Genomic DNA, 23,236 nt, shown 5'->3' with positions numbered 1-23,236 from the left:
TCACTTCTAAATGCTGACTTGAAAATTTATGCTAAATTGCTCGCGCGGAGGCTCCAGCCGGCCATGACTAAGCTTGTTAACTGTGACCAGACAGGCTTTATTAGGACTAGATTAGCATCTGATAGTGTTAGGAGGTTACTCCATATAATACATGGGTCATCTTCGTTGACCCCTCCTACCGCGGTCCTTTCCCTAGATGCTATGAAAGCCTTTGATCGTCTGGAATGGCCATATTTGTGGTCTGTGTTGAAGCTCATGGCTTTGGGGTCCTCCTACATTCATATGATCAAGGTGCTGTATGCGAACCCCACAGCCATGGTTTTGACAGGAAAGACTTGTTCTTCACTGTTCAGCATAGCCAGAGGTTCTCGACAGGGATGCCCTCTAAGCCCGCTTCTTTTTGCACTCTCGCTAGAGCCACTGGCCCAGACAATACGCATAGATAAAGGTATCACCCCAATCACAATGTGTGGGACCAACCATCTTATTTCTTTGTATGCAGATGACATCCTTCTTTTTTTAGGCAATCCACTGCAGTCCATTCCTAACATTTTAACTATTTTTGGCAGTTTTAGCGAGATTTCCGGATATAGAATAAATTGGACAAAGTCGGCACTTCTTCCACTAAATGACGCAATGAGAAACTCAGCAATACCCGCGGGTATACCAGTGGTCAAACAATTTAAGTATTTGGGCATTATGGTTGGTGCTTCATTGCAGTATATAACTAAGACCAACTATGAGGGCATCCTGTCTAAAATTTCTTGTAACTTGGATAATTGGTCATCGCTTCCAAATTCTCTTAGATCGCGCATCTCGATTATCAAAATGAATGTACTCCCTCGAATTAACTTTGTGAGTTCTATGCTGCCCTTGCCTCCCCCTTCTCGGTTTTGGGATAGGCTACAGAGCGTAATTACCAAATTTGTATGGAATGGCAAACGTCCACGTCTTAAACTTTCCACGATGCAACGAGATAGATTCGCGGGTGGACTTGCACTTCCGAATTTTAAGCTGTATCACTGGGCTTTTACACTACGTCCCCTGCTTAGCTGGTATAATGATAAAATGGATGTTTCTTGGCGGTCCTTGGAGGGAAATCTAGTTCTTCCTCTGAAGTTAGATGAAGTTTTATTTGCCAATATTCCTCTAAAAAAGTGTACGCTCCGTTTTGGTCCTTTAGTGTCCCATGCTCTGTCGGTTTGGAGAGCAGCAGAAAAAGCTTGTAATATCCGTTCTAATTGGAATCCCTACTCTCCTATCTTTAATAATGATGGTTTGCTAATTGGTAAGCGCCCAATAAAGATTGGCCAGTGTCGACAGTGGTTCGACAAAGGAATTCACTCATTGGGTGATTTAATGGGTGATAAAGGCCTTCACTCCTTTGAAGAGCTTTCCATTCAATTTAACCTTCAGAGCTCTACCTTTTTCTTTTACTTACAGTTGAGGGCAGCCATGAAGGCTTATGGGGTTCCTTGGCTGGCTCCTCTTAAAGATCACCCTTTACTTAAAGTGTTACTTGAGACTCGGGGTACAAGAGGTTTGGTTTCTAAATTATATAATTTTTTTCTGGAAAAAGTGCAGCATCCTCTGACAATAGACTCTGCATGGCGGGCAGATATTCCGGACCTTTCCCCCAGTTTTAATTGGGACAGTGTTTGGGTGATGGTAATGCATGCCTCAAGGAATCCGGATCATCAACAAATCCATTTTAATTTTATTCATAGGACTTATTTGACTCCACGTAAACTCTATAGTATGAAGCTTAAACCTGATCCTAATTGCACGCTGTGCCATACAGGGGAATTTGGTACTTTTTTTCACATGATTTGGGAATGCCCTGGGGTTGCTTACTTTTGGAATATGGTTAAAGAAAGTTTGTCCACTTTATTGAATGTTTCGGCCCCTTTGTCCCCATCTGTTTTTATTTTAGATGATTTATCTGATATCCAGCTTAACAAAACTCAGAAACGAGTCTTTTTAGCTGGTTTGACAGCCGCTAAGAAAATAGTAGCAACGAGATGGAAACCTCCACATTCTCTTAATAAGCAGTATTGGGTTCTCACATTTATAGATGTGGTGTATCTCGAATTGTCCACTGCACGCATTCATGGCGCAAGAGAGGACACCATTAGACTCTGGGCCCAAACATTGGAAAAACTCAAGGGTTTACTGAGTTGAATTAATACCCCCCTCCCTCTCTCTCTGGTTTTATGGTAATTTTATCTTATTTTATTGTTCTTGTTCATCTGGTTGGTTTATTTTTTCCTTATTATTAATCATATATTCCAACTGTCGTAGATTTCTCTCAGCTCTATGCTACTGTGGGTTTTTTTTTATTTTTATTTTATTTTTTATTCTAATAATCTGTAGTACTTATATATATTTGTGTATATCTTGAAGTATATTCTGTATGTTTATTTATTCATTATATATAATTTTTCTGTATCTTTGTTATCCCACTTATATAGTGCCCTATATATATTTATTTTAAATTTGTATTATCTTAATTATTGATTAATTCATTTTTTTTTATTTATTATTATTTGTATCTCTTTTTCTTTTTCTCATACTGGGGTAATTGCTGATTGTTTGTCTTCGTCATTATATGTCATGTTTAAACAATAAAAATTTGATAACAAATGTCTTTGCTGCCTTTTTTTGTTTTTATAAATTGAATATACTTGCTTAACAAAAGTATTAATTTCCTTAAAAACAAATGACTAACTTTTGAATGGCGGTGGACACAACCACTCGCCGTCTCTGGCTCAGTGTGTAGAACAAAGTGTGCTGCAGCTCAGGTATGTGAGGTGTAAATGTGGGTGTGTTGGGTTGTTTTGTGTTTGGAAATGGCTGTTGGATTGGCCACCACTCCCTTACAACAAGTTTAGTGTCACGGTTTCTGGTTGATTAGTTCACATTTTTATCATTCCTGTGTCTTCCGTGGAAATGCTTTAAAGTTCTACAGTAATTAAAGAAGATAGATAACATCTTTGCAGTGTATATTTAAAGTATGTAAAAGATACACTGCCGTTCAAAAGTTTGGGATCGGTAATCAGCGTATTAGAATGATTTCTGAGGGATCATGTGACACTGAAGACTGGAGTAATGATGCTGAAAATTCAGCTTTACCAGCACAGGAATAAATTACATTTTTAAATATATTCAAATAAAAAACAGTTATTTTAAAATTTAATAATAATTCACAATATTACTGTTTTTACTGTGTTTTGGATCAAATGAATGCAGCCTTGGTGAGCGTAAGAGACTTTTTTTTAAAACAAAAAAATCTTAATGATCCCAAACTTTTTATATATATATATATATATATATATATATATATATATATATATATATATATATATATATATTAGCCATTATAGAATAATGGTCAGAATTAGGGATGCATGATAAGACAATAATTATTTTAATGTGGCTGATAACCGATAAATGGCTTATACTAAAATTCTATACTATTTTGTTTAAATAAAAAAAAAATAAGACAACTAAAATTCATAAAATCAATAATTTTAATGCTACAAGTGAATTTAAATGTAAAAGCAGGACAAATGAGCATGAACAATTAAACATACAGTATTATTTACGATACCATTAAATACCATACATACCATATTAAATACCATACATACGATACCATACATTACGATACCAGTAAATAAATAAAAAGTCTTGAATATTGGATGATAACCAATATGGTATCTATATATTGTGCATCTCTACTGACAATTATAGTTTTCAACATAAAATCTATAAATCTTCAATATTAAATGTAAGATGTTTTAAGTTTTTGTGAGTTTTATTCATTTCAAACTTAGTTCGGCAATAACTAATCACATTATGTAAGAGAGGAGATCATCTGGATAAAACTAAGAGGTAACTGCCCATCATAAAATCATCATGCATCCTTGCATTTGTCCTTTGTACTTGATTTTAAAGATATCCAAACTCCATAGAGAAACCATTTCAAACTATTCAATACCACTGATGAAAGTTTATGATCCTTATCATTTATTTAGAAGCAATGTAGTATTTGTCATCCCGTCAGTGATTGTTATTATAATCTATTGTTTATCTTGCTGTCTCTATGGTAGTAGACTTATTCAATGCACTGGTTTAGGCGAGAGGTGTGTTCAGACCCATTAAAGGTGTGGTTCAAAGACAAATAGACATCAGTGCCAAAAATGTGCCTTCACTAAATGATGTGAAACGAGTTGAAAATGTAGGGAAAGGCTTTGTGAGTCATATTCATTCATTTCATAAGGCTTGTGGTTATACTCATGGGGGAAGTCGTCAGAAGGAGATGATCTTATTTCAGACAGTCCCAGGGTTCCAGTAGCCCACATGAGTTCCTGTAAGCGTCTATCAATGGGTGAATGCAGATGGATGCGTACACTCATTGGAGCTGAGCTGTTTGGAAGTGTTTGGTTTCCACAGCAACCATGCGGCCTTGCCAGGGTGTGTGAGGGGTGCTGACTGGACTGAGTGGTGACTCATGAGCTTTAAGTAGCTGTGGGGGAAGCACTGTTTACTCTCTCTTTAACCTCTCACCTCAGAAAGAAAGCCATGTTGGAACAGTAGCCTTGTTTTATTCCAGTGAGTTTGATAGAGATTTGCATTACACTTTTGTGCTTAGCAGATATTTTCTTAGAACTTAGACTTAGAACTCTCCATTAAGGTTCCAGTTAGAAAATGAATGGGGTTATGTACTGTAGCTCTATTGCCACAGGAGAAGTTCCACAAATAACTTTTTATTTTATAGTTCTTAATACACTGGTGCTTTAAAATACCCATAAACTAATACGGTTATGTGAAGAACCTAAAACGTTTTTTTTTTTAATCTCAAAAGAACCTTTTAGCGTAACTCTAAAATGCTATACAACTAAAACTGGTTCTTGATGAGAAGAGTTCTTTACTTTATTTCCTTATATATTATTTTCTATATATAAATACACACACATGCATGTGTATATATTTAAGTAAAATTTGTTATTTATATATCACATTTTTATATTTATATATAATGTCAATTATATATAAATATATACAGTATATTTATATATACAAAATTATTATACACAGTACACATATATTATGTAAACATAAACTTTTATTTTGGATGCAATTAATCGCGATTAATCGCTACACAGACCACATATATATATATATATATATATATATATATACGCATATATTATATAAACAACAACTTTTTTTAGATGTGATTAATCACAATGAATCGATTTAACAGCACTAATGTGTGTGTGTGTGTGTGTGTATATATATATCCTCCGAGAGTTGTTTAAAAGTCCTTGTTTTTGAGTGATCACTCATGTACTTTGACGGTAACACTTTACAATAAGGTTCATTTATTAAACATTAGATAATGTATTAACCAACATGAACTAACCATGAGCAATACATTTGTTACTGTTTTTGTTAATCTTTTGTTAACGTTAGTTAATACAAATCCAGCTGTTCATTGTTTGTTCATGTTAGTTCACAGTGCATTAACTAATGTTAACAAGATTTTAATAAAGTATTAGTAAATGTTGAAATTAACATTAACAAAGATTAACAAATGCTGAAGAAGTATTGTTCATTCTTAGTTAATGTTAACTAATGTAGTTAACTAATTGTAACCTTATTGTAAAGTGTTACCACTTTGACATACAATATTGTTTTATGACATTATTGTTTAGACAATTGAATGGTCAGTCAAGTTCTTGAATGGGGAGTCATGCCGGGTCATGCAGCCAGCAGGTACAGCTGAGTGTGCGCACATGCTGTGACAGTACATGTGCTTGTGGCTGCTGTTGCGGTTGCAGCATTTGGCTTCTGTGGGCATTATCAGACAGAAGACTGTATTCTGTGTCTGTGTCGCTGTTTGAACTCTGTTGACAGCTGCAGTGTAGGAGTGAATGACTGAAATGTGGAAAGACTACAGCTGCAAACAGTGCAGATGAAATACATCTTTCAATTCATACTAAAAGAGAAGCATGTCATCACTTACCTTTCCTTTAAAATGCTGTAAATCCCCTCAGTGTTTGTTTAGACAATACAATGAAACGGTCCATGAAATGAGTCAGTATTTGTCTAAATGATTCAAAACACCAACTCTAATCCACTTTTTAGTTACACATCTTCTGACTCTGCATGCATTTTCAGGTGTGTCCTGAGCCCGCATTCATACAATTATTTGTATCGGGACAGTAATCTGGACATTTATCATCTTAGTCATTCTATTATCAGATTCTGGGGAAAGGGAAGTGCATCCTTAAAAAGGTCAGAGCATTGATCTTGAGAGTCTTTATCAGTTTTATCACTGTAAAATATTAACTAGTCTTCAACTCATGTGCTCTTTCTCTGAGATGACTGAGATATATTCTCTCCTTTTCACTTTTACTTCCATAGTGTTAAGTCTTTAGGTAAGGGACACCCATTCCATTTATATATGGGTGTTCCTTAAGTTGTAGGCATTTCTGGCCATGTGGTCTCTTAAAACACACTGTTCACTCTCTCACAACTAGTTTATTTAAAGGGGACCTATTATATAAAATTCACTTTAACATGGTGTTTGACAATTAATGTGTGTCAGCAGTGTGTGTACTACACAACCACCCTATAATATAAAAAATCCACCCACTCTTTTAAAAAAAAAATCATAAGCAATGTTTTCGAACAAGACGTTTGCAGATTGTACCTTTTGTGATGTCACATGCTTAAGCCCCGCCCACGACTGCTGACCGACTCTGCCCTATTAGCATAGACCCCGCCCTGACTGAGCTGCACACAATTCGCCATGTTTATCTCCTCTCCCTAAATCAACAAATGTCATTCATCTCAAATAATGAATTGTGTTAACAGAATTGTGTGATGTGCATGGCATTTTAAACATAAAAAAAAAAAACAACCAATAGCTAATTTAATTGCTAGTGTGTTATGTATCCTAAATTTTTTTTTTTAAAGGTTTGGTCACACTTTAGATTAGGGTCCAATTCTCACTATTAATTAACTATTAACTATGACTTTTGCCTCAATAAGCTCTGAATTACTGCTTATTAATAGTTGGTAGTTGTTAAGTTTGGATAGGATTAAGGGATGTAGAATATGGTCATGCAGAATAAGGCGTTAATATGAGGTTTATAAGTACTAATAAATAGCTAATATCCTAGTAATATGCATGCTAATGAGAAACTAGTTCACAGTGAGAATTGGACCCTATTGGGATATTAAAGTGCCGTTGTTAAAGAAACATCAATCAGATTAAATCACTGTCGTTTTAGACTATTATCTTTGACCCCAAGCCCTCATACACCTTCTGTAAATGCTCTTTTTTTATTAAATCATATTCACATTATTGTTAAGCAGTGAAGTATTCATTAACAGTTTTATCAGTTCAATGCTCACTGGTTTTGTGGTCTGCATCATTTTAAGTTGTAGCTCAAGGGCAAACGAAAAGACATTTGGCAGCTTTCAAACATGAAAAAAATCTTCAGTGAGACATTTCCTGCCACTCCCTCCCTCCCTCTGTATGTTCCCAATCATGTCGGTACGTCCGTCTTCATTCCCTCCTTCAGGGAACGAGGCTTACATGCGTAACCGAGAGGTTTTCCATTGACTGGCTTACCTGGTGCATATATTATCATTATGGTTAGGAGTATATTACGAAGACACTCCACCATGCTAACAGCTTTCAAACATGGTTGTTTGTGCTGTGGGGTTTTACGAACATTCTGCCTTAGAAAGCATAATTAAAACTCATGATCATTTCAATTATTTAATGCACTAACTAAAAAGTACTACACACACAGTACACATGTACTATCACGCAAAAATCATGGTTCATGAATGTGGTAATTACAACCTTATTTAAGGTTACTTTACTAGTGTTGTCTGTCAAGTTTATGCAAAGTATTTTCAGTTACTAATGTGAAGTATTTCCCCCTCATCCTCTGGCTTTTCCATTATCAGAGAAAACACATGGCAATGAACAGTTATCATATGCTTCTAATAAGTTTCCTGCACAAGTCACTCATGTTTAAAATTAACAATCACCCTGTGGTTATGTAATTCTGAGTTTAATAGTATCTATGTACCATTAAAATTACACATAATAAGTGTAGTTTTGATTGTATTTCAGGGCTGTCCTGCCTAAAAAGGAATAAAATGGGATTTTCCTGTATTTGGCTATTCTTCTCCTTCCTTCATTTGAACTTTCTAAGATCTTCTCTATAGTATATCATCTTCAGCGGGCACCTGTGTGTTCAAACGCCTCGGGACAGATCGAATAGCTGTATGTTCAGCACACCAAATGCACCTGAATAGAGCCATCTCTCCTTTCCCATTGAGTATCTCTTTCATTCTGAGAGGAGCAGGCTCATTTTCTCTTTCCCTCTCTGTTCTTTTCTTTTTTTGTGATGTGATCACTGCCGTAGGACAGTTCTGTTTCCCCTGCTATCCTGACCTCAACTCTCCTTACTGCCTCATGTTACAGTAAATAGGGGAATGCAGCGAGGATATTTTAACATCACATTTGTTTCATGTTTAAAAAAAACAAACATCTAGGGACATCAATTTTCGTTTCTCTTACATGTATCAAAGCCTTCAAACATTCACTATTTGTGAATGTTATACTGGTAAAAGAAAACATTTGAACATTTTTAGTTAGGATAATGCTGCTAGCAAGGGTCCACAAATGTTTTAGATTAGGGATATTCCATTAAACTGGTCCAGTCCAGCAATCTTATGTTGTAAATAATAAGACACAATAAATGTAATAGTCAAGTTTCTCTAAAAAGAAAAATGTGCAGTTTTTCTCTTAAGAAGCTATTTCTAATGCATTAAATAATGCAGAATTTATTTGCAAGGACTAAAAATAAACGGAAAAAGCTGGTAGAAGATGGTTGTGGGTTTGATTCCCAGGGAACACACATACTTATACACGATACACGATAAGTTGCTTTGAAAAAAATGTGCTTGTCAAATGTGTTAAATGTCAGTTGGGATTCTGAAGCTTGCTTGCATTGTACACAGCTTTGTTGATTATGCTGGAAGAGATCTAGTTTTGTGACTTGCCTCTTGATTCCAGTGACATGTGGCTTTCCATTGTCATGACAATTAGCACAGCTCATTTTCCTCCTGCTGTGTGTTTGTTTATAATTACATTATTACATTATGTGTTTGAAGAGCTTTGAGTCATAAATTATAAATCATTTTAAAATAATGGGCATATAATTTTTTTTACATACTCGCCTAGATACGCATACATATTTGAGTAGACACACACCCACTTTTGATGGCATTTTCAGCTCTATATTACAGTCCTTTTGTTCTGAAAATGTCGAATGTAAAATTCGCTCGCACGCTACACTTCATCCCAAACTCGCATGCAGTGGTGCTTCATTTGGTTGTGGTAGGATCTGGGAAGGCTTTGGACTGACTGACTCATTCGGTTAGTTATGTAATCCCCATCCACAGACTCTAAACTAAAGATCAAACATGCTTTTCATTTGCAAGTGATTTGTTGAGAATTCAGATAGAGCTTGTGTGGCGAGATGCTTCCTTGTAAAGCAACACAGCGTAGCTCTGTTCAGACACCAAACCGTTACTGAAAAGACTAATTTACTTTAGCGTTCCTTTATAAACAAAACCATATACACATTTTGGATTATTCTTAACAGTGTGAATGCGGATAAGAGATGTTAAATATACTCTCAGTTTGTTACCTTTTTATATATTATTCCAGTCATATCAGCTTAATAAAATTATGTTTTTAGCAGTCAAATACCACTTATACTTGGATTGCATCTTTAAGGAATATGTTTGACATACTTAACATATTCAGTGTTACTGAAATTACCTCACCGTGTTTTTTTTTTACAGTAAAATGCCCAGTAGTATTTTCTGCGTAAAACTGTTCAAAAATTCAATGTGGTTATGAAAGAGTAGAATAGTCACGTGGCACTGTCATGTGATTCATAGCTTGAGGTGATGTTTGCCTTTTGCTAAATCATTAATAAAGGGGAACACTGGCAGAGTAGTACAACACACGCACGCACACACACACACACACACACACACAAATACACACCATCTCCATCCCATTCTTAACCAAAGGCAGCTGCAAACAGGCAAATGTTATATTAGGAGTACCGGAGATGACAGTGGAATCTCGTTATGTTTATTCCATGGAAAAATCAGTGGAAAACTGTTTAGATGGTTAGGCTGGAGACCCTCCGATGCAGATTATGTTCGAATGGGCTTGTACAAAGAGGGAGGAGAGAGGGTTACTGTAATTGGTGTTCTGGTGGCGTGTATGAGCCACGGACGTAAGGGAGAGAGTGAGTCATCGTCGGCTCCTAAATGCAGAGCTGCCACGCTGGCAGAGCCTCAGCCTATCCTCCCTTTTGCGAAGTATGAAACAAAACGCATATTTATGCATATTGCACATTAGTAGGCATTTATATGTGATCCTAACTCCAATATAAGAGTGTACACACATTTGTCCATGCAAAAATGAAAGAGCAGGCCTCGCTGTGCTGCAATTCAGGCCTCCATGATTGTCCCTTCCCAGAATTCCTGAAGAATCCCTACAAAAAGGCTGTTTCTATTTGAATTTACATTTGTGCCAGACTAGACAGAGGGATCAGATAAATCATGTAACCGTATTTTACTCTGAGGGAATTGCTTTTAGCATCTGTCATGTGCTAATGAATCAGAGCAGGAATAATGCTCTCTTTGTGTTGAGTCCTCAGCTTCAGTCAGTTACAGGAGCTCGTCTGATTGTAGGACCACACCCTTCACAACCACCATCAGGATCATACATTTTCCTAATCATTTTCCTAAGACCATATAACATTACCATGTCTGTTGACTTTGAACAAAAACGCCTTCAATGCAAGATGTAATTTTCTTAATCAATGTTTTTGTCTGTTTTAGTTTAATTATTTTCTTTAATTCAAGACATATGCTTCAACAAATTTAATTATATAAATAGTTTTTTAATATGATTTATAAAAAAGGGGAAAGATAGATAAAAGATGCATATACAAACAAATACAAAAAAATACATATATATATATAATTAAATTTGAATGAAAGGATTAATATAACATAATAATATGTCATTGGAGATATGTAGATAAATGATACATTTATCTTTCTTTAAAAACATTTCTTTCAAATATTTTTTACAGAAAATCTAGACAAAATACTGATTGGAAAATGATTGTTTGCAATGTCAGTGTTGTGAGTAAATGCAAATCCTGAAAATGTGGACATGCTTATTTATCTAGATTTAACTTTTTATTGTAATGTTAATGAAATGAGCTTACGTTTAGATTATTAAAAGACATATTAGATAAGCACATATAGCCTAGACAAGGCAGTATCATTCTTTAAAACTAACAAGCCTCTGGGTATCTGCATAAACCTGCTCACCCTTTGATGTTTTAGATATGATTTGAATTGAAAATTGCTCAACCATCTGGAACAGAAAGTTCTTCAACAGATCTCTTACTTGTATAAAATAACAGAAGAAAACTTAGACTTAAAAAAAAAAATGTTGTAAAGAAGAATGCCTATTCAAGGTCATGTTTAGTCAAGTCTTTCCAAGCTGGTGTAAGTTTGTGTGTAAAGATTTATGTCTTTAGAAGATTTTAATGTTATCCTCAAATTTCAAACCATTACAATGGGCCAATTCTGGTTTTGGAACGGTCTATTTGGAGGTCTATTTTTAGTCTATGTTTATATTAAGAGCATATTTTACAACCCTATCACCATCTTTTTCCTTCTGACCATACGTTTTTCCTTCTGTGTGTTTTATTCTGTCTCCATGGAGACTTCATGGTGGACCTGCAGCTGACGAGAGTGAGTCAGAATCGCCTCAACAATTAAAAAGGAAACGTTTATTCATAGTACAGTGGGAAAATGGGGAACCCCTGTTTGAAACATTTCTGTTTTAAGATTGACTCACGTGTGCGCTTCACCCATTAAATGGAAAGTTGAAGTCAAATTGACGTCAAAAGCAGTGAATCGGTGTATTGTGGAGCTGAATGGAGGATGAGGAGGCAGAGCTTGGGCTTTAGTGATAAGAATTTTTTCTGTATTTCAACCTAGTAAACTTTACTGTTCATTCAGCTTATCTGCTTTTCACCATGCTGAAATAAAGTTGTTGTCGTCAAGTTAGGAAGACAATTACTTTTAATATTGAGACGTTAAACAGATTCCCTAACGCATTCCTTGATGTTATACTTACACAGACATACAGGCTTAAACTTTGTCCAGTTATAAAACCATAAAATGGTAATAAAACGCCTGACTGAAGATACCTACTATGTATTTGCATACCTAAACATTGCTGGTATTCTGTGCATATATATTGAACCTAGCTAATATAGATTGTAGTAAGTTCTTTTGTTTGAGCTAAAAAAAATTTTTTTTGATTTGACACGCCCTCCAGCCTTTTATAACATTGATGAAGTGTTGTCAGACTGTGGTTTTACTATGTACTTTTTATGGTTTTACAAGTGCTCTAATGAACGCCTATGGTCATTTTTCCTCTCAAAACCTCCAGCTGTTGCAGGTGAAGGCTGTCTGTTATAATGGTGCTTTTTGTGAGATGCGTCAAGCTGTAGTTTTAGAAGTAAATATAGGTTTAAAGAGACACTTCAATGACCAAAATTCAGAGAATGTCCTTGTAGACTTTCAGTCAGGGCATTTACTTTTAGTCAAGTGGTTTAGTCAGGGCATTTACTTTGCCCTAAGGGTGTTTGTGTTGTTTGCGTGCAAGTCCACAGCTAAGTTGTGTGGTTTTGGACTTAAAAGTACACTATAAGGAATTTCTATCAATTTTATTAATTCTTATTCTGTGGAAAATGTGTATCTGCGTTTGACTGTAAGCTTTCAAATTGAGGGTTTTGACTCCAGTGGGTTTTTTTTTTTTTTTTTTTTGGGTATACCCTGTTCATGGTCAGCATTTTCTCAAAGATGGCCACATGTGCCATATTTCCACACCACTTTGCCATGGTAACTCTACAGCAAACATTTAGAGGGCTTTTTTGTGGGTTTCTTTTTCGTCACAAAAGAGGACAAAGATAGCTGTGATTCATAGAGGAGCTGGTACATTCCTCTCCTCTCCTCCCCTCTCTCTCTCCCTCAACTGGCTCTTATTGTGCCTGAAATGTTTCCACTGTTTCCAAGATGCCAAGCCAAACCCTTTTCCCTTTTGTCTCACACACACATGGTACAACCCGACACACAAAATACACACTTTTTAATGAAAACTTACTGGAATTGATGCTTTTATTGAAGTGGTCCAGTTTTCCAACTGCCATAGTTTTATAGTATTTTTCTCAACGTATTAGCTGTAATACACTTTATTTTGCAGATGTTTTTCTTTAGCTGCCATCACGCAAAACTGAATTCATTCAGAATTGACTACTTGCAGTGTAACCTTTGACCAGGTTGGTCCAGTCAACAAGGACAATGTGACCAGGCCGGCACAGAGGTGACATTAACATATGTTCTTCTATTGTCTACTTTTAAAAGTGTCATGGGCTTCCTGTGGACAGATCCTGGAGATGTTAGGAACAAAAACAGGACACAAATACAGTGGCAGAAAAAAATTACATAAATATAAAAGATAATAGAATAAATAACAAACATATTCTTTAAAATTTTACACCACAGGAGGCTCTTAAACCTTGTTTCCTCCAAATGTGGCCTGCTTCACTGTGAATGTGAACAAAACAGGACATTTAGCGTGCTGACAGGAACGGGCTGGTTTTTAATTGCCAAATATTCTAAACCATAGAGGTTATGTTTCTGGATGTGCCCACCCACTGCTTGCACACCTTTACTGTAACCCACAGAGTCAGGCATTCACCGTCACCCCTCTGGACTCCAGTACATTCTCTCCTCTCTCTGTGTCTATTAAACATTTTAATGAGCAGTTCTAGGCAAAAGTTTTTCACATAAACACCATATCCCGCTGAGGAACAACGATTGTTTTTATTTCTGTAGAGTGAACAGCTAAAATACATAGTTGTGAGCTTTTTTCAATTTCAGTGACAAAATTCCTCAAAAATAGTGATGAATGTGGCCTCAAAAGCCTCTCTGACAAACATCTCGCATAAATCTTCCCTTCCATATATTTTTGCATAAAATATCAGTGGTGTAACTAGAATTTCAGTAACTGGTTTTTCAAAAATATTTTTCATTGAACTATTATTTTACAAGTACGTTGCTTTCACATACTCATACACATTTTCTTTAGCCTAATAATCATGTTCATGATTGAATAATCATTAAGTAGTAATGCAGATTAGGCCTCAAGAGGCTTTTTATCTCAGTCAGGGCAGTTAACTCAAATACATTTACATTTTTTCATGTTCCCAGGCTCATGAACCTTTTATTGAAAATATGTGGCTGTAAAGTGGAGAATGTGACCTAACAAAACCTCTGTTGTTGTGAATGGGAAGTTGTTTGAATAACGTCTCTCAGGAAGGAGGTGCGATGGAATGCGCCATAGAGTCGAAGAGAACAGAAAACAAACTCTAGAAGTTAATAGCTTTAGTAGGTTGAGTTTTAGACTAGTTGTAGTTGTAGTTTGAGTGTACAAAGTGGAGTTTTGAAGAAGTTGTGTGTGTGGGAAAGGTGCTTTAGGGACTGAAGTGTGGTAGAGTTTTAATTGTTTCAAGCCCTGGTTGGTCATCAATCACATGACTAAATTTGGAGCAGCTATTTTACAGGCCTTGTGAAATCTGATCTGGGAATGCGCAGAGAAGAACTCTAAACTTAAACACTTGTTTTGAGAGAGAACATTTTCTGGCCTTATTATCCTTCTGTGTTTTAAAACTGCAAACCTAAACCTCACTTTGCCTCAATTCAGTTCATACCATAATAAAATTACCAGTCATCTTTTATTTATTGAAGTGTTTACCATTCTGATTCTATTAAGGTTTGTGTGGTTCCTTTCTGAAACTTCGAAATGAACAACCCTGCAATCGTGCACATATGGTTTAAATTCACTGTTGGAGTCCCAACTCCTGCTCTGACTCAGAGAGGGTTTTTAAGGTTATTGTTTACAGATTTAAAAAAAACCTTCCTTTAGGTACAAAATACCAGGCAAAAGTTGTAGGCGGATGTTCATTTGCCTTGAACTGATTATTCCAGCCTTGCTACATTGCAAACATATTCAGTCAAGTTTATGGCTATAAATCAGATTCATATTTTACAGTCTTAGATCCGTTCTGACAGCCGACAAGATCCGATCCTCTCCTGAGGCGCTTAACTCGAGCCATGGTGCCACGCTAGTGAAGTTGCTTCCAATTTTCTGAAATAAGAGACTTTCCACTCAACCCGCAACATGCATGAATGCATATAATAATCCAACTATGCTGAATCTAATTGAGGTAATTGTATTCCTCTGTGTGTCTACATGAAAAAATGCTTTAATGTTGTATTTTTATGACTGTAGGAACGGTAAGAAAGAGGCAGATCTGGAATCGGCTCTAGCCAGGCTGAAGGATCTGGAAGCTCTGCTCAACTCCAAGGATGCGTCTCTCTCCACAGCACTGGGGGAGAAAAGATCACTGGAGGTTGAAGTCAGAGACCTGAAAGCCCAGCTGGCCAAGGTGATGACTACATCAAAGCTGCATATCTAAGGGTTTGGGTGGTGTGGTGCTTTGGTCAAAGATTTGGGTTATTGACCAAAAGGTTGCAAGTTTAAACCACAAAGATCAATTCATTATTAGGCGCTTGAGCAGTTTACTTTTAGCCCAGGTTGCTACTGAGGGATTATCTATGTAATACATACACTAAAATATGTTTTTAAAGGAATACTTGCTTGCTTTAAGGGAATATTATTTAAAGTTCTATTTCACATATATATTTATATTTAGAGGGAAAAATCACATTAAAAACAGGCATATTAATTTAATCAATCATTATTTTTAATCATTTTCCAGTAAATAAAATATAATTGTGTAAATATATAATATAAAAAAAGTTTAAAATAAATAAATATAAATGAGTGTAAAGACAAGTTACATGAGAAGCAAATTGTATTGTGTAATATATTAAGAATTGTTATCTGAGAATATATCTTGATTTAAGTGTATATTTCATACATTATTTTCAATTATTTTTGTTTTAAGCATAAACATCCCTAAATCATGGTAGATTTCTGCTTTTAAAAAGGAGAAAATACTTTGTCAAAATTAAATTCATATATATTTTCTCAAAACAATTTTTGTTTTGTCTGAAGTAAATGAATTTTGTTTAGATCAAGGGACCGGGGCCAATAGGGGGCCTCGACAAACTTCTTGGGGGCCCCAGTAAGTCTTAAAATTGAGCTAAATTAACATAATAAAAAAGAAAATAATAATACATAATAATAAAAAAGATGTACATTATTAAACTGACACTATATTTTTAAATTCTATTTTATTTATGGTTTTATTACAATAGAAGTTATATATCAGCTTAGATAAGGAGGGTCTTCGAATATTTTCTTAGTCAAAAGGAGTCAAAAGACCTACTGCATTAGATGTTGGTTAAATGTTTAGATATTTTTATATGACAAGACAAACATGGTAACAGGTTTTCAGTTAGTATTTTACATTAGTGCATTGCTTTTTATATAGAAGTTAGTAAAGTGAATATGTGTATTGCAGTTGGAGGGCAGTCATAGCGATGCTAAGAAGCAGCTACAAGATGAAATGCTACGACGTGTGGATGCTGAGAACCGAATCCAGACCCTGAAAGAGGAGCTGGAATTCCAGAAGAACATCTACTCTGAGGTCTCACGAACAAATCTACTTACTCTGAGCTCTCCTATGAAAATAATTACACTGTCTCATGCACATTTTTACTCACAACATCTTAGAATTCACTGCTAACATATCTACTAGTTCTAAAACTATCAAAGACCTTCAGGACTTTCTGTACTCTAACCTGATGTCTTTCTACAGGAGCTTCGTGAGTCTAAGCGCAGGTATGAGTCGCGTGTGGTGGAAATCGACAGTGGCCGGCAGCAGGATTTTGAGAGTAAACTGTCTGAAGCTTTGACTGAACTTCGTCGACAACACGAAGAGCAGCTTCGCATCTACAAGGAGGACATTGAGAAGACCTACAACTCCAAGGTAATAGAAAAATTAAAGAGAGAACCGCCAAATGACTATAGAATGAGGATCTGTATCTACCCAGGGGCACATTGTTAAACCATTGAACTGGCCCACCCTGCATACATATTTGCTGTCTGATCCGTTGCCAGTCGTATTTGTTGAGATAATTTTGTGTATAAAGACATACAGCATATCTGTCAGTTAAATGTCATCCTGTGTTATATGTGTAGCTGGAGAATGCTCGTCACTCGGCTGATAGGAACAGTAATTTGGTGGGAGCCGCCCATGAGGAACTGCAGCAGACACGTTTGAGGATTGAGGGTGTGACCTCTCAGCTCACTCAACTGCAGAAACAGGTACACACACACATTTTAAAGTCGGCATGAAACGGAAGTTCCAATAGTCTTTTCTTCCTTATTGTGACGTATATCCGAGTGAAATGACTTCTTAAAAGATAAAAGTAGGATGGGACTTTATTTTGTCCATCTAAAATTGATTGGATCATTGGATTGTTTTTTTTGCTATTGCTGTGATCTCATGTGAGTAACAGGTTGTCCCGCCCTCATGCCGCTGATGCCAGTAAAACGCATCATCAGAGAAGAGAAGTTGTTGCAGGAGGGAGGGGAAGCTAGTTTAATTAAAGATTACGAGCATACATTAATTAAAAAAAAAATTATGTGCATGGATAAATTATTTTTAATAACTACTGCAATATTCCATTAAAAATAAGAATTGTCAATTTTGATTTCATGGTGACTTTAAGTATTTATTAAAGTGCTGGCAATTCACACCTGTGCATATGGACAGTAACGCTCTAACAATAGAACTACCTGCTAATCACTTTTTAATGGAGAATAACTCCACCCTCTGAAATGATGTTGCTTACATACAGCAACTTGACGTTCATCCACCTAGCATGTAGTCTCACGGCAAAAGGACAACTTAACAGATCAAATAATAACCTAAATGTGTACATTCTAAATTTATTTAAATTGCCCGGTTCATTAGTTGGCTGCTCGTGAGGCGAAGATCCGTGAGTTGGAGGAGTCTCTATCCAGAGAGAGGGACATCATGCGGCGGCGTCTGGAGGAGAAGGATAAAGAGATGGCTGAAATGAGGCAGCGCATGCAGCAACAGTTGGACGAGTACCAGGAGCTGCTGGACATCAAGCTCGCACTCGACATGGAGATCAGCGCCTACCGGAAGCTTCTGGAGGGCGAGGAGGAGAGGTGAGAGATGGGATATTGCTTACTGCACATGCAGAAAGCCTTTTCTTCTTTTTTTTTTTACAGGTGCTACTAGTAAATAATAGAGCTGTAGATCTTTAGTAAAAAAAACTGAATAAGTATTGAAAAGTTGATTAAATTATTTTTCATATAATTTATTCAAATAGATTTTTCTGATTTTTTTGTATAATGTTTTTTATATTACATTTATATTAATAAAACCATTTTAATATTTTTATCTTACTTTAAGAAATTATCAATAGTGATAAAATACTATACTGATTATACTGATAGTATACTGAATCTAATTGATTGAATATAACTATATTTGCTGAGTAAATATTGTAAATAAGTTAATTCAGTAATTTATTTCCTATTTATTTTATAATTTTTTTAATAGCTTACTTTTTGCTGGATTGATTTTTCAGCTGTCTTGTTAATGTTTTTAATATTTAATAGATAGATATAAGAAAATGTTTATTTGAAAATATTATTGATCTAACTTAGATAAAAAATGATATTAATAAATACTATTTTTAGTTTGAATATTTTTTACATTTAAGACTAAAAGCATTAATAATATTCTGATTAATTAATCAGAGTAATTGCATGTATCGATATTTGCAGAGTAAAGCCCTCAAATGAAATAATAGGACTTGTTGTGAATGACCGCCTCATGGAATAACTCTCAACCCATCCCGCTCTCTCTGTTAAAGGCTGCGTCTCTCCCCGAGTCCCCCTCCTGTCCGTGGGGTGACCGTGACCCGCTCTTCTGGTTCTGGCTCTCACGCCCGTGTGGTCCAGAGCAGCACCAGTCGCACCTCTTCCGGCAGCGCTAAAAAACGGCGCTTGAATGATAATGACAGCGATGCCTCCAGCGTGGTCGGTGGAACTGTCACTCGCACACGCGTCTCCCAGCAGGCCTCTGCTAGTGGCCGCGTGACCGTGGACGAAGTTGACATGGAGGGCAAATACGTACGGCTCAGTAACAAGTCCGACCAGGTGAGAAGGAACTTTGGCGCTCAATAAAGAGGAATTAAGTATGATTTACTTTTTATTAAATGAATCTTCTTCCTCCTCCCAGGATCAAACTCTGGGTCACTGGCAGGTAAAGAGGCAGATTGGTTCCGGCACTCCCATCATCTACAAGTTCCCGCCAAAATTTAACCTGAAGGCGGGACAGACCGTCACAGTACGTATCGATTTTCAACGTAATGGTCACCTTTAGCTTGCATTTAAATTCCTGACTCACTTCAGTATCTCTCTGTTGTCAGATTTGGGCCTCAGGAGCTGGAGGAACCCACAACCCTCCTTCTGACCTGGTGTGGAAGACCCAGAACTCATGGGGCAGTGGAGATCTGTTCCAGACTACCCTCGTCAGCGCCAGTGGGGAGGTGGGATCATGTTAAACAAACCAACCAGCTTTTTGTATTTGATTCGAGGTCGCTAAGTGACTAATTTGCTTTTCTCAATTTTCCAGGAAATGGCCATGAGGAAGGTCACACGCACTCTATTCCAGGATGAGGAAGATGAAGAGATGGTACAGTCACTAGCACATCTCAGTTGATATAGTAATCTCATTATTATTTTAGCATTATTTTAGTTTTGCCAGGTTTAAATGAAAACATGAGTTCTTAGGACAATGTAAGTGCACAACAGTGTCTCAATTGACACGTATGCATATTGGATGAAGTTAAGCTACAGTCATATAATCAAAGTCTACAAGTGAAGTCAAACTAAATCTTTAACATGACTTTTTGCCTTAGCCTGACTGAAATCAAACCTTTAAAAGTGCATGTAAACGCATCTTTCTCACAATATGTGCTGTATATTGTTTACACTTTTGTTAATGGGTTGTTTGGGTGTAGCCTTCCAGTGAATCATAGCACTAAAATGAACTGAGAGAGCAGCCGTACTTCATCTATAATAAGATCCAGTACCCGTCTCTGTCTCAGTGTCCTCTGATATTCTCCACTCACTGTCTCCACCTGCAGGCCGCCCATAGCACATGCGGGGATAGTGAGTACAACCTCCGCAGCCGTACGGTGCTCTGTGGCTCGTGCGGGCAGCCGTCAGATAGAAACAGCACCTGTGTTTCGGCCAGCTCGGGAGTGTCCAGTGCGTCCCGCTCGTTCACCAGTGGAGGGGGGCTGCCCGAAGCTTTTGTGTCACCCTCACACTTCATCGTGAGCAATGGCCAACCCAGACAGGTTTGTGTTTTTTTCTTCTTCAGTTGCAACAGTATTTTATTTTATTTTCTCTCTTTCTGTCTGTCTTTATTTTTGAAAGATTTTATACATTTTATATAATAAAAAAAAGTTTTAAAATATATATCATTTTTAGATTTTTAAAACGTTTTTTTTTTGTTAATGCTTTTAGTCTTACAACATCCTCAAATGATCATTTAATGTTTTGTGATGAATTTTATTATTAATATACTGCTGTAGTTCATTTAATATGAATGTAAAACAAAAGCATAATAAATTGTTTACAGCAGTCTTATTATATTTACATTAATTTCCTTCTCTCTCTCTCTCTCTCTCACTCACTCACTCACTCACTCACTCACTCACTCACTCACTCACTCACTCTCAGGCTGGACCCAAACTTGACAACTGCTCCATTATGTAGAAGAGCTGAGCTGTAGCCACCTGTCCTTTAACACAACCCAGGAGGAATTCATCCCACAACTAGTTTCTTTTTTGGATTACATGTCTTATTACATTATATATTTTGTACTTCAGTCTTTCTTGTTTTGTATTTCATAATCTGCAGGATAGATTTTTGGCTTTTGTATGGCATAAGGCTTTATATGCTGGCAGCTTGTAGGCTGTAGTTTGCGATTATTATTATTATGTACAGTGTGTTACTCTTATATATTTGCATGGTGGCCCGGCAGCAGCTTCAGATTCAGAATAATCGTACTGTACTCAGGGAGAGAGGCGAACAGAGCACTTCACACTCACACCATGAGCTCTCCACAAGAATGCTGTCAGAACGCAACACGCACACTCAATAAACCCTCTCGATCATGTGGCAAAACTCTCATGTAGAGTACTGGACTATAGCTGTAGCGCAGGCTGGTTCTTTAGCTCACATTCAAGGATGAGTAAACATACAGTGAGCGTCTGTTAACGTAAGATCAGGAAATTAGAGATTTCATTTTTACATTGTCCCAAAAGTTATTTGTCAGTAGGTGTTATGGTATTTTTCATGCTACCTCTCGCAGTCAGATGGACAAAATGATGTGCACCTACCAAAGGGAAAAGACAGTCAGAAATTCTATGCAGTTTTGTTACAGTGAGACTCCAGGATATAAAATACAGATGCTCTGGATGTAAAACTGCTTTGTACCTTGATACAATTGCTTGCACAACTGAATAGGTACTTTGTGTCTTTTGGCAGTGCACCTACAAGCTCGGACTAGACTGCAGTATGTTGTGTCTTGTGTAATAAGTGTTTATGGGATGTTTCTGAAAGACTTGAAGCAACTGTAAAACCAATCCAAAGAAAATCACCTTAGCAGTTTGCATTTGCCAAGACGTTTGTCAACATTTTAAACAAAAGCTAATTCATTGTTTTAGAGGGAAAACTTTTGAAGTCTACTTGCGGAGATAGACATCTGATGTGTTATGTTACCAGAGAATCATGTTGTGTTTAAAGTATTGAGTACTAAATGATTGCATGCAGCATTTAAAGAGATGCATTTTTGTTTTCAGCCTAAGAGGCAGAATATTTAAAATATGCAAAATGACCGCCGTCATTCCCAGCTTTAATGTCCTTTTTTACGGTGGTACTTGAAATGTTTGAGTTTTATCATGTACACTAAAACATTTGTGTTTCTCTATGGAATTGAGTGTTGCTTTGCTCTTGTCACTGCTCTCTTACACTAGATGATACAGTTCCTCACCTGGACAGCTGTAAGGCTCCAGTAATCTGAGCAGTCTTTTCCTTCACTGCACAGATGTCCAGTCCGTTTAGGGCAATCTGAGAACGAAAGACCAGATTGACAAAAATTGGTTTCAAAAAGCTGGAATAGCTTTCATCATAGGAAATTAGAAACATAACCGAGCCAACGTACAGCTTTCCAGAAAGAGGACTGGATATTGCTGACATTAAACTTTTATTTTATTGCTTAACAAAGCTTTGGGTTTCTAAAAGAATATTTTGGGATAGTATATCTATTTTTTTCTATATATATATACATATACTTACAAATTGTGGTTTTCTATTGCTTAAACAGCCATTAGCGTTATTGTAATAAGCCATATCTTTTGATTTTTTTGAAACTGATAATGGATTGAGGGATTTCAATGGACAGGGTGTTTCCAATTCTAGAGTTTTCTGTTAGTATACATTTGTATCATCAGACAAAAAGATTAAAAAAAAATCTTTATTTTCTTTATTTTGAATTAGTTTTTTTTTTTAGTTAGATGGCTAATTTCATGAAGGTTTTGTAAAAAAAAAAAAAAAAAAAAAAAAAAGTTTAAACATACTGCAGGGCAATGCAGGGAATGTTTTTTTTTTTTGTCTTTATAAATATAATTTACTGTTTTGTGAGGAATTTCCTTTCCTATAACAAGAGCCTTGTTATAAACGGTGCCTTAAAATGTTTCAGTTAAAACAAATAAAACCATTCTGAAGCCATTTTCTGACTTTTGTTTTTATTACCATAAAAGTTAAACATGGATAGAATTTTAATAAGTCTGATTGAATATATTGGTTAGTAAAGGGTTACATGTTTAGGCCATTATCTACCACATATGTCTTGAATTAAATTCTGGCAAGTGTTGATGGGATGCATACTACTCACCAAAGACTTAGACGATACCCAGAAACAAAAATTCTACTCATCCTTCCTAG

At 36.2% G+C, this 23,236-nt stretch overlaps 1 protein-coding gene across 2 annotated transcripts in view; it reads left to right on the top strand.

The window, feature by feature from the left end:
* lmna (lamin A) overlaps positions 1–23,020 on the top strand; it is a 30,510-nt gene extending 7,490 nt beyond the window's left edge. For both annotated transcript variants that reach the window (XM_056263961.1, XM_056263960.1), the window contains exons 3-13: positions 15,500–15,656; positions 16,698–16,823; positions 16,995–17,165; positions 17,378–17,503; positions 18,156–18,376; positions 19,090–19,375; positions 19,458–19,565; positions 19,648–19,767; positions 19,854–19,913; positions 20,368–20,583; positions 20,969–23,020. In XM_056263961.1, coding sequence (XP_056119936.1) covers positions 15,500–15,656; positions 16,698–16,823; positions 16,995–17,165; positions 17,378–17,503; positions 18,156–18,376; positions 19,090–19,375; positions 19,458–19,565; positions 19,648–19,767; positions 19,854–19,913; positions 20,368–20,583; positions 20,969–21,004 — 1,627 coding nt within the window. In that variant the 3' untranslated portion in view covers positions 21,005–23,020. The remainder of the gene's footprint in view (positions 1–15,499; positions 15,657–16,697; positions 16,824–16,994; positions 17,166–17,377; positions 17,504–18,155; positions 18,377–19,089; positions 19,376–19,457; positions 19,566–19,647; positions 19,768–19,853; positions 19,914–20,367; positions 20,584–20,968) is intronic.
* Positions 23,021–23,236: the final 216 nt, after the last annotated feature.

Source organism: Rhinichthys klamathensis, unplaced genomic scaffold (genome assembly GCF_029890125.1).
Source record: "Rhinichthys klamathensis goyatoka isolate OS25496 unplaced genomic scaffold, OSU_Roscu_1.1 h1tg000211l_1, whole genome shotgun sequence".
NCBI lineage: Eukaryota > Metazoa > Chordata > Actinopteri > Cypriniformes > Leuciscidae > Rhinichthys > Rhinichthys klamathensis.
Note: the sequence above shows the minus strand (reverse complement) of the source record. Positions and strands in the feature narration are given on the sequence as shown.